General features: G+C 37.9%; 1 protein-coding gene across 4 annotated transcripts in view; it reads right to left on the bottom strand.

The window, feature by feature from the left end:
• The window catches only part of acacb (acetyl-CoA carboxylase beta), a 29738-nt gene that overhangs the window by 14364 nt on the left and 2921 nt on the right, over positions 1-12453 (bottom strand). For 3 of the 4 annotated variants that reach the window (XM_079606086.1, XM_079606087.1, XM_079606088.1), the window contains exons 4-26: positions 9708-9840; positions 9463-9601; positions 9186-9295; positions 9023-9104; positions 8842-8940; positions 8649-8758; positions 8447-8557; positions 8114-8323; positions 6646-6816; positions 6254-6415; positions 4493-4656; positions 4256-4406; positions 3996-4099; positions 3810-3891; positions 3571-3716; positions 3328-3478; positions 3022-3156; positions 2373-2519; positions 2101-2289; positions 1716-1816; positions 1502-1590; positions 1202-1326; positions 898-1011 (exon numbers count right to left, since the gene is read on the bottom strand). In XM_079606086.1, coding sequence (XP_079462212.1) covers positions 898-1011; positions 1202-1326; positions 1502-1590; positions 1716-1816; positions 2101-2289; positions 2373-2519; positions 3022-3156; positions 3328-3478; positions 3571-3716; positions 3810-3891; positions 3996-4099; positions 4256-4406; positions 4493-4656; positions 6254-6415; positions 6646-6816; positions 8114-8323; positions 8447-8557; positions 8649-8758; positions 8842-8940; positions 9023-9104; positions 9186-9295; positions 9463-9601; positions 9708-9840 — 3025 coding nt within the window. Of the gene's footprint in view, positions 1-897; positions 1012-1201; positions 1327-1501; positions 1591-1715; positions 1817-2100; positions 2290-2372; positions 2520-3021; positions 3157-3327; positions 3479-3570; positions 3717-3809; positions 3892-3995; positions 4100-4255; positions 4407-4492; positions 4657-6253; positions 6416-6645; positions 6817-8113; positions 8324-8446; positions 8558-8648; positions 8759-8841; positions 8941-9022; positions 9105-9185; positions 9296-9462; positions 9602-9707; positions 9841-11635; positions 11751-12453 lie in introns of those variants that run through there. The other variant, XM_079606089.1, reaches the window with a different exon arrangement.

Genomic DNA, 12453 nt, shown 5'->3' with positions numbered 1-12453 from the left:
CATTAACAATGTTAGATCTGCTCGTTTCCTCTGCGTTATACTAGATGACTCTTTATCCTGGAAACCTCACATTAGTGCCATAAGTACAAAAATAGCTAAAATGGTCGGTATATTAAGAAAAATCTGCCACTTGATTAACAAAAAAGTTGCAGTCATGTTGTATTACTCAATGTTGTACCCATATATCAATTACTGCAATGTTGCTTGGGCTAGTACCCACCCAACTAAATTGGAATCTATTTTTCGACTTCAGAAGCGAGCTTTAAGAATAATATTTTGTGTAAATCGTAGACACCCTTCCCAATCACTGTTTGCTCAGGCAAGTATTCTTAGTGTTTATCAAGTGAATCAACTTCAAATTGCTTAATTCGTTTATAGCTCTCTAAAATAGTAATTTCCTCAGCACTTTTGTAATATCTTTATTTTTAATAATGAATTTCACCAGTATCCGACTCGTAGTAGTTGTCTTATTAGGCCTCCCAACTCTCGTATGACTCAAACACAGTTTAGTGTACTATACAGAGGGTCAAAGGTCTTCCCACATCACTCATTGAGGCTTCTAAAGAACAGTTTAAACAGAGAATTGTTGCTTCCAAGTTGTCAGAATTTTCCATATGGGTTTGTGCTCTAAATCCAATTTTAATTTGTTTTATAATATGTTTTTTAAATTGTTACATATAATTGTTTCTATGGAGATTGCCACCAATTAAGCCCCTTGAGGGTTTTTCGGCAATTGTCCATCACATTTTTTTGTGAAACGTATAACCCTGTTATGCTGTTTTATGCTTTTGTTGTGAAAATAAAATAAATCAAAAATCAAATCAAATCAGTATTAAAACATATGTGCAGGAGTTCAGCAGAGGTCAAAGATCACGACCACTGAGGTTCAGTGCATACCTGTCTGGCCCGAAGTGCCACTTTAGAGTTTTCCATTTTACTAAGTTGTGTAAGCTCATCAAGGATGACCATAAGCTCATCAGCAAGCATTGGGTCCCGGCCACACAGCTGGTCCTGAAAATAAATAAATAAATAAGAACACAATGTGTCCATTACACCTAACTACTGAATTGAGTTATGTTAATCCTTAGATGAGGCACTTATACATCCTGTTCTTATTTTCAGAATGATTGGGGGGAAATCAGCTGACACAAAGCACTATGAAATAAAGAAGCATTGTTAAGTAGTTCAGAAAGGATCTTACTATGAGCATGGTGACTAGGATATTCTTCTTGGAGACCTGAGCATGGGAGAAGATGCACCCCAATACTGGAGTCATGTCAGGCTTATACTGCTCTCTGAGATTGATGACACATTTATCATAGTGAGCTGTCGGGGAGAGTGAGAGAATTACAAATTTCTTATTAAAATTTACCATATTGTTTGTGCACTTTATCTACCTTTTGTCATTATTTTTCCAGATATATTATAAAAAAGAAAGGTAAAACTTGTGAAATGATTTTCTGATGTGACAGTATTGTCGAGGTTAAAGTTGGACATTTACCTTGCTGAAATTGCATCTCCACCTGAAGGTACCGTTTCAACAGATCCAGCACAACCGATTTCATATAGCCTCTAACTCCACTACGGTATCTAAAAATGATAAAAAAACAACAATAGGTGTATATTGACATTTTCTGGTTAACAGAGCAGTCTTTGGTTATCTTAAGACAACAGCAAAGGTAGGATCTATTAGTGAGTCATCGGGCATTTCTCACCTTTGCACTAGTTGCACAATGCTTTGAGTGTTCATGAAGAAAACCTCTCTGTCTGCTTTCCTCTGAAGCGTAGCAGCATGACTGTCAAGTATATTTGCTATCTGGAAAAGTGTTGATTGAAAACTGAATAAAACCTAAAAGTTGCCCCCAGAACTTTCATTTATTACAATATCTTTACCAAGGAAATATATCAAGTAATATAATTAGTAAATTTATCACTACCGGTAAATGATAATCCCAATTATAGTGACAATGGTTCCACAAAATATATTTGAAGGTTTCAACCATAGATAAAGACTGTTACACTTGACTATATGTAATACTGTCCAGAGATATGAGTGCAATCTATGTTTCAGATAAGCATATTTATTTCTTCATCACTCACCCTTTGGCTGGGGAACTGACAGAGCACAGAGGTAATGTTACTGGCATACTGTGCCATGACCTTTCGAATTGCTTTTTCCACAGTAACTGGTATACGCCCTGCCACGCTGGTCATAATCTCCTGCAGTTCAAGAAGAGGTAAAGACGGATCCCGAAGTGTCTTCATCAGCGTGTTGACCCACTTCTTCAGCTGTAAAGACGTATGGATATAGTTAACAGACTAGTCTGCACACTGTTTTCATGCTGCTTTGAGTCTGAATCAGGTGTTCTCACTTTCTGACTGAAATATGGCTCCGGCAGACAGTATCCATCCATAATCTTCACCAGGTTCTCCAGAACATTGTGGAAGACCTGATGAAGCCTCTCCCCTACAATTGGTAAAGGCTCCTGGGATGGTAATGCCTCGGTGTTTGGCTTTACCTGAGGGAGGAGACCAGGAATTAATACTTGACAGTGTGTCTAAAAATAACACCAGTAAAGAAGCAAAAACAGTGACGACAAAAAGTATTTGAACACTAAAACATGAATGAAGTATATTAAAAAATGCATGAATGTCACTGCATTAGATATCAAACCAATGGTATCTGCAAACAATTAATACTACATCTTTTCACAGTACTGAATTTTCTTTTTTACTTCACCTGATTTCATGTAGTTGGTTGCTGTAACGTGTTTTGCTTGAAAAGTGTGCTTGAGCCATTATTTTCTTTACAATAATTGCCACTTGGTTTAATATTTTCTTTAATAAGCCAATCATATTCATACATTTTTAAGTGGTTGTCTAACTCCCCCAATACATCTTTGGGACAACCAACCAAATGGGACAACTATCACATTTTCAACATCTGCCCAAGACTAACAAAACAGTAAGTGGATTTCATCATGTGCTACATCTTGTGAGAAGCAATTAAAGATAAATCACCGGATGAATACAGCTGGGGTCATCCAGGTCCATTCGTGCCACTACACAGCCGGGCTCTAATACGGTTCCTGGTCTTTTAGAAAAGTTAATGGAACCGGAATGCTGGACATGCAGGGTCATCACCATCTTCATAACCTGTAAAGAAAAAAAAAGAGACAAAAGTAAACAACCACTATAATAAGTCAGTTAAAACTGTCCTCTGCATCCATATCTGTCAGTGCCATATAATGTCATATACAGAATATGATAAACTGATTCTGAAGAAACTGCTACCTAGAAATGTAAAATACTTTGCCTCATCTTTACCTCAATTTCAGCATAAGGCTGGGAGGCCAAAACATGAGAACCATCATCGACCACATACTGCAACAGCTTTCCAGCAGAGGGCGACCTGAGTACCGTAGGGTCTCGCTCCTTCTCAAACACACACGTTTTGTTACCCACTGTGATGCGATAGCTATACATCATATGAAAAAGACCAAATAAACGTCAGTGGTTACTTAAGTAAGTACACTGTATTTTACAGCACAAAAACACTGCTTTTCTAACCTGTCAATCTCCTCCTTCATGTAGGTTGTGTAGCTGCTGCCACCATAGGAAAGTAGTAGACCACCATCACTGAGTCTATGGACATCAACCTCAATATCCGAATCATTCATTATGATAACATACGTGGTGGGTGACTGGCGTGCCACCTATACCCCAGACACAAGCACACACATTCACACCTGTTAATCATAAAAAAACACTTACTGAAATTCATTCGATCATCTTTTGATTTATGTTACCTTCAGGCAGTATTTGACTCCATCATAAATCAGATCAGCATTGATTGTGTTGACCAAACTAGCAGCAGGCAACACCTGGCCCCTAAAACATCCAGAAAAGCATTACAACACTAAATTAAAACAGTATAGTGGTATCTTTAAGTTCTCAATGCCTTAGATGCTGGAGTGGCACAGCAGTGGAGATACCTCTCCAGTGAATGCAGGAAATCAGACATGCTCTTTCTGAAACTTGCATCAGCAACATGTAGTGCACCGCATACCACACCTAAAATGGTGTCTGGCCTCTCCGCCTAAGAGAAACATACAATAAAGCAACATAAAACAAATGTCACTTTACCTTAAATGGCTTCAAAGTTCATTTTACATGGGCGGAAAGTAGAACTGAGTTCCTAAAGACACTTTGTCTTGATTTGGGACATTTCTCCTCCCAGGTGTGCAGGTCCTACCTGTACTTTTTCTGCAATTAGGTTGTCCAGCCAGCCAGTATCAATCTCATTGTTCCTGAAACTCTCCGTCTCCAGTAGTTTAATGAGGTACTCCACTGTGGTCCTGAAATCTCCTCTGATTGAGAGCTCCTTCATGGCTACCACCATGTTCCTGCAGGCCACAGAAACAAAGCTTGGTCTCATGTTTTTTCTTTAAAGAGCAAAAAAAGAAAAGACTGCTGATCTAAATGGACTCACGAGATGGCCTCTTCTCGGTTCTCGCCCCAGGAGAAACAATGTCCAAACTGAGAGTCTGCAAACTCATGTAAACCTCCGGTTGCTCCAACACTGAAGTAGCCCCACACGTTCTTACTGCTGCGGAAGTTCAGCTCCTGAACTGTGCCTGAACTTGGTTTAAAACCCTTATGAAGACAAATAAATATATCAAGAAATAAACTGCTAAAGTAGCCTTTAAAGACTACTGCTTCAAAACTCTAAAAGGTTTTAAAAACATCTAAGAGATAGTCCCCGCCAGCATATTTTTAAAAGGTTGCCAGCCACCACCAGCGTTTTTGATCATTTTCACAAAAATGTCATGGCGCCCAGAGTATTTTGTTATATGAATTCCTGAACATGCAATATGGCAAAAGAAAGAACAGACCCTCTGTTTTATTCTAGCTTCATGCATTCTTTTTAAATCAACACTTGAACGTGGGCAAGCTTCATAAAAGGGCAACATTTTGAGTAAAAAGCTGAGAAAATCTAATTTTTGTCAAATGCTACATCTGGATCATATTCAGAAAGATGATAGAAACATAGATGGAGTAGATCGAGTCTATCAACACCCCTAATGCTTCACAGTCCTATAGCTCATCCTGGGTCGACATTTCATTCAGTAACATTAGGCAGTTTGGATTTATATGCTATTTAATGTTGATGATCTCTTATTCTACATACGCAGATGACTATGATATCGCTTGTTTCTGCATCTTCTTTGCATATGTTTTGATCAAGAGATTCAGTACTCTTTCAGAAGATGTGTTACAGCGCCCCCTAGCATATTACAGTGAAAACACGGAAAGCTGGAAAAAAGCTGCAGCCTGGCGGGGAAAGAGTTAAAAGTAGGGTAGGTCAGAATTGTCTAAAAAAAAACTTTTATTCAAATTTGTTTAAACTGTCTTTATATACCAATGCATAATTAAAATGTAAGTACTTTTACTTGGGCAGAGCCAGTAATAACGGCGGTAGTCATGGCGACGTCGAGTGACAGTCGCGCAAGCCAATCCTGTGATTCGTCCCGAATGGAAATAATGAGCTGTGTTTAATGAAGATTAAACGGTCTAGAGTCACTCGATTTTTATACTCTTTTTATCAGAGTACTTACATTTTAATTATGCATTGATATATATAGAAAGTTTAATCAAATTTGGTAAAAAGTTTTTATATAAATCCTACCTACCCTACCTTTAAGCAGGGGTAACTTACTATATATAATAACTAAAATGACACTTAGAAATTAATTTAGACAAGAAGTCTAGTACATTTTTCATTATTAGACCATTTTAGAAAAGATACTCATGAATGTGCATATTACAATACTGTTCAAAAGTTTAATTTTAAAGTTTTACATTTTTGACAAAGCTGGATTTTCAGCAGCCATTACTCCATTCTTCAGTGTCACATGTTCCTTCATTCTTATATGATAATTTGTTGCTCTTATTATTATCAATGTTAAAAACAGTTGTGCTGCTTAACATTTTTGTGGAAATAGTGATACTTTTTTCAGGACTATTCTATGAATAGAAAGAACAGCATTCATATACATCATAAATATCCTTGTCCCGTTACTTATGATCAATTTAATGTATCCTTGCTGAATAAAAGTATAATTTTTTTTTTTTTTATCTTCATCCCAAACTTTTAAACAATAGTGTATAGAATATGCAGCAAAATCAAGCCATTGTGTATAGACTGTTGTTGAATCAAGCTTTTTAACATAAACATGAACCAATTGCTCACTTCGTCTGGATTCTCACTGGTGATGCGTGCAGCTATGACATGTCCCCGTGGACAGGGGATGCATTCTGGAGATTCAAAGTTAATAGGTGTGTCTCCCCACGGACCTTCACCAAAAAGCACACGGATATCCTTAATTCTGTAAAGAGGGATCCCCATCGCTATCTACAATGAGATGGTATCAAACGTTTATGATTAGCATTTGATAATTATAGACATTTTAACAAAAACAAAATCTGAAAAATATTAGAGGAATATGATTAGTTCCTGCTACTTTGCAGCGAGAACCTCTACGAGAATGTCATCAACAGCACCTTTGGAGGGGTCACTATACAGTATCATACACACAGTGCTTCTGAGTTATGTAACCTCCTGACAGCTGTACTTTGCTTTACCTGTAGCTGTGCAGCAGGGAGGTTGACGTCAGCAATCATCTCAGTGCAGGGGTGTTCCACCTGTAGCCGTGGATTCAGCTCCAGGAAGTGGAAACTTCCATCCTCGGAAAACAGATACTCTACCGTACCAGCACTCACATAGCCCACCATTTTAGCCAGACGCACTGCATACTGACGTGCAGAGCAGAAAATTAATTGTGCATGTCAATATAATATAAAATATAATAACAACTGTTTTTATAACAGTAATGTCAGCATGCAGGACATTTCACTACCAGTTTTGTTTGGCATGTGTTGAATAAACGTTTGTATTAAAATTATTTTAATATGGATAAATAATTAATTTTAGTCATATAGCAAACACTTTCAGTACACTTATTAAAGAATCAGGGGTCAGCTGTGGCGTAAAGGGGCACAAAGTTACAACTTGTGTGCTAGTAAATATTTTTGCATTAAACTTAGTTCAAATGTAACTACGTATAAATAAATGTCAAATTATGTGACTACACAATAGAACTTAAAGGGGTCATCGGATGCCCATTTTCCAGAAGTTGGTGTGATTCTTTAGGGTCTCCATGTAAATTTTGTAACATACTTTGGTTAAAATTCGATAAAACAACACCCTTTAACCTCCTCAAAAACAGCTCTGTTCTCAGCGACCCGTTTCGGTGCATGTCTCTTTGAATGATAATGATCAACTGCTCACCCCACTCCTCTCTTCCATGGGCGGTGTCGACACAAGACACGTAAAGTGTCTTGGCGGACAGTATACAAATGGCTGAGGGCGGAAATATGCTAATACTGGACAGTCCGTCAGTGGTCGTGGGCGGAGCAAGAGTAATATGACTTCATATTGCTCAGAAAGTTCAAACAGCTTTATTATTGAGAGTGTTTAGGCTTTTTGAGGATAAAAAAAAAAAGAAGGACTGAATGGATCTCTTTCATTGTAAGGTGGTTGTGTCCACACACCGCAAAGACACATTTATATGCATCCGATGAGCCATTTAAGACCTGCTAGCTACATTGTGCTTTAAGAACAAATGGTCCAACCAAATTAAGAACAGAGTTAGTTACAAACTAGCCTCTAGTTTGGATTTTTTTTTTTTTTAAGTACACCTAAAAATCACCCATTAACTCAAACTTAAGTTGTTCCAAACCTGTATGAGTTTCTTTCTTCTGCTTAACACAAAAGAAGATATTTTGAAGAATGTTGGTAACCAGACAGTTGATTGTAGCCATTGATTTCCATAGCATTTGTTTTTCCTATTATGGATAGGAAAATGGATCAATGGCTACCGTCAACTCCTTTGAGTTTTGGAACAACTTAAGGGCCATTAAATGATGACGGAATTTTCCATTTTTGGTGATATACCTTTAAGTACTCCTCCAAGTTACGAGCCCTTAGTCTTTTAGCCACACAACCCCAAGTGCAACATGTCTAGGAAATTTTCAAAGATTTTTGCCTCACCCGCTCCATTTGCTCAAAAGTGGCGGTGGAGGCAATGGTAGCAGGGGCTTCTTCTATGATCTTCTGGTGGCGGCGCTGGATGGAACAGTCTCTGCCGAACAGAGAGATGGCATTACCATACTGGTCGGCCAGGATCTGCACCTCCAGGTGGCGTGCATGCTCGGCTAGTTGCATGATGAAAATGGGTGAACCTGGCACTTCAGTCTGCACCTGTAGCGACGAACAAACAACAAGACACCATGCAATGAATCCAAACCTGTAACTACACAGAATAATAAAGTCCTATCAAAATAAATGATGCATATTTTAAAGTAATAATACAGCAGTGTGTACCTGTCTGAAAAAGCTGGGAAAGTCTTCGGAACTCTCCACTTTTCGGATACCTTTCCCTCCGCCTCCCTCTGATGCTTTGATTACCACAGGGTAGCCAATGCTTTCTGCACCCTAGCCACAAGAAAACACAAAAATTAGTAGGATAAAGGAAGTCAAACCGTAACACGAATGTTAAAGTCTAAATTCTGTAGGGAAAACACACCGCTAGTCCCTCGTCCACATCTTTAACACAACCCTGCACATAAAGTTCAGGAGGAACACTGATCACACGACCATGACTCTGTTCTTCTTCAACCCACTCAACCCTCAGACCTGATAAAAGACAAAGAGGGAGAGATCAAGACATCACAATGAGAGCTTTAGCAACAAGTCATGTCGTGCGGCGGATCTCTTACCTGTTCCACTCCAGGGCAGTGTGGGAATGTCTGCACTCTGAGCTACGATGGAAGATGCCACCTTATCTCCTAATGCCCACATGGCTTTACTGGAAGGCCCTGAAAAAGAAAACCCTATCAACATGCTTTGTCCTCAACTAGCTGGCTAAAAAGTTATAGATGATTATGAGGAAAAAAATACCTAGAAAACATATCCCTGATTTATGGAGGAGCTCTGGAAGTTTGGGGTTCTCAGAAGCATGGCCCCATCCAGCCCAAACGGCCTTATAAGAAGACAAAAACCATCATCAGTAATAATGGATAATACACATCTGATACCAAGATTGATATTGGTGAGGCCGTACCTGCACTGGAATCCTTTTGGCAATATCCACGATCATCTCAACATTGGCATAGTTGTTGTTATTTGGGCCCCCAGGGACTGGCACATAGTGATCAGCCATTTTAATGTATTCTGGAGATAAACACAATTAACTTTAAACATAATACTTTCAATAAATCCAAAATGAAAATGAATGCCCAGTACCAATTATAAAAAATAAAAAATAAAAAGTTAGATAACATAACTTTTATTAAAAAACAACAACATCACATTGAACCATAATTTTATTTTCTGTTAACCTGCATTGGCTTTCAAGTCTTCAGGTGTGACCATCACCACAAAGCGAATGGTTCTCTCATTACGGAACATTTCATAGGACCAGCGTCGAATCGAACGCATGCATTTAACTGCAGCAATGCCATTATTAGCAATCAGCACCTAATGAGAAAGATAATTACACGTGCATACATATTAAATTAAATACTTTTTTTTTACAGTTATGTGAAAAGGAATAAAACAACATCCACAAACGCATGTCTCTGACCTTGTCTATAATGCGGTTTCCTCCAAAGCGGGTGACAAACTCAGCTGGGGAGGCAACGGTGAAATCTCTATGCACGTCCATCTTCCTGTGTTCTTTGCCCTTTTTCAGCAGATGGGGGCCTGACATGCTAGGCCTACAGACAACAAATATCATTATAGTTATCATAACATATACAACAAATCTCAGAAAGAAACATGGTTATGGCTCTATTAGCTAATAATGTAAAGTTTACATGAATGTGAATGTAACGTGTGGAACTTGCTGAAATGGAAACATTTTACACAAGCCTCAGCAAGAAACATCAACAAGCACCATTTAAGCCAATATAATTTAAGCCATATTAAAAGATAAAACATGACAAAAAAAAAACATACGAGGTAAGAATCCATCAAATCAGCACGACTTCTTGAAGTCAACTTTATCCGCTCATGGAAACAGTTTTTCTCTAGTGATCTGGCCTCTGTACTCACCACCTCTGTCAAAGTGTGATATAATATAAATGCTTTCACAAGCAAATCAGCCAATCACAGCTTAATGTGTTATCATAAAGGGTACAGACAGTACTGACTCACACTTAACTGACCCCTGAACAGTAAAACTACAGTGAACTTCACACTTCAAGTCAAAAGCCCATGTTTTTATACAAAAGCGAATGAAATGCAATCAATTTACTGTAAAAAGTGGACTGAAGAAGACACAAATGACGCATCCGATTTACAATACTATCTTCACCGTATGCCAAGGTGACAGAATAAACTAAGCAAATAATTGCTGATCACCTGCAGGATCACACTTATTTTTTGCAGTCAACGGTGGAAACAAAACTCTGTTATGCTGACTATTGTAAAAAAATCTCTTTATAAGATACTCAAGATAAGACATGTTACCTTAAGTTATAAAGCATATAGAGAGGATTACCATTCTGACCAATATCAATAAAACGATAATTATTTCACGTTGGCCTATAAATATTAAAATTCTATACTATTTTTGTCAAAATAAATTCAAACAAAACACTAAAACCTAAAATCAATCGTTTCAAATTCAAGTGAATTTAGGCATATGGATATTCATTTGCTATTACATTTTTACAGTTACAATTTGTTATTAAATTATTACTGTTTTAACTTTGAGTGTTAAATGACGGCAAAAATAATCGAAATGTAAAAATAGGGATATGATTATCACAATTAAACATCCAATATTGACATATACTGTAACAGTCTAATATTGGCAAATAATCAATACGGTACCAATATATTGTGCATCATCCCTAGCATCTTTTTACATTTTAAATGGTTTATGCAGTCTTCATGAGTGGTCAAAACACTAATGTATTTAAAACTATGTGCTTCGTAAAAAAACAACAAACATTTTTTGTAATTGTCTCATTTTGTAGGGTATCGACAAAAATAAATTTTCTTGACAATTATGCTACGTTCTGAGCATAATCTGTCCGGTTTCAATTATCCTGCGTCTAAACTGCCCACAAACGATGAGCAGATGCATTTGTTTTTACTGTTCTGTTTTACTGTTCTGAAGAACTGGATGTGGCAACAGGAGAACTTTTCAAACATCGCTGTTATCTCTCCAGTTTTCATTTTTGTTCTCCGCTCCTAAAGCTTATATGAACTCAGAGAGACACATGCTAACATCATCAGATTATATTACATTACATTACATTACATTACAGTTCGAACAGAGTTGTGCAAGATTTTGCTGAAATGCAACCTACGTTCTTGCATTCCAAAACTCGAATCTAAAACTACTGTGCACTTAGATAAACTCACACGCTGCTGTTACGCTACACTACTAGGAACAACAACAGAAACTACACCCCTTTTTTCTTCCAGTATGCTACACTTGCCAAGAACATACTGTCCACTAAGAAACGGGAGAACAAAGTGCATGTTTGGTCTGTTACCAACCTCTTGAGGCACTGAAACCAGTTGAATGTTTGCCCTCCTTCTCCGTCCATGGCAAAGTATCAGATGATAATGCAGGAGATGAAAAACAACAGCTAACACTTTTTATGTTCCCTCCCTTTTCCTTTTTTGCTCCTTCCTTCTCATGCACCCTCCCCCATGTCAATGAAGACCTCCATTCACCACCACTTGTTTCAGAAAAACATGCTATAAACCTAGTATGGATAGTCATTGTCAACTGCAAAGGTAACATTTCCTGCAAAAAAGTTTCTGAAAGCTATATAACCTACAATCTGTGCAAACATTTGTGCACACTGCAATACATTTAGCCAAATTGCTGAACATACTCGACAAATGTCACCAAAAGAATGACCTTACCTTTTGGCCTTTGAAGTTTTATTTCCATTGCGAGAAAAACAAAATGCGTAGGCTATGTCCTGCTCTAGATTATCAACCTTTATCCATTGGTTCTGTGGGAGTCCAGCCAATTTAGCCTATGTCAAGTGTGACTTGTTGAAGAGGAGAGCAACGTCCCTCGGGTTACACACGAATAGCCGGAGACAACATTAAAACATCTCGACCCAACTCAACCCTAAATATACGTCTAGCGTATTTTGACTCTGGAAACAATCTGGAAGAATGTATTTTACACTGAAACGCAATGAGAATGACTTTGTAAGTCAACAACGGGAGCATTGCTTCCATTAATAGTACTGAAATGTGTGGCATGTCACTTTAACAGGTGACAAGCATGAGAAAGTCACGTGATCACAGAGTGTGCTGAGAATGACCATATGGCTGTACTTCTGGTCCATTACTCT

The sequence above is a fragment of the Phoxinus phoxinus genome (genome assembly GCF_949152265.1).
Source record: "Phoxinus phoxinus genome assembly, chromosome: 3".
NCBI classification, from domain to species: Eukaryota; Metazoa; Chordata; class Actinopteri; order Cypriniformes; family Leuciscidae; genus Phoxinus; species Phoxinus phoxinus.
This window is presented reverse-complemented; position numbering and strand designations above follow the sequence as displayed.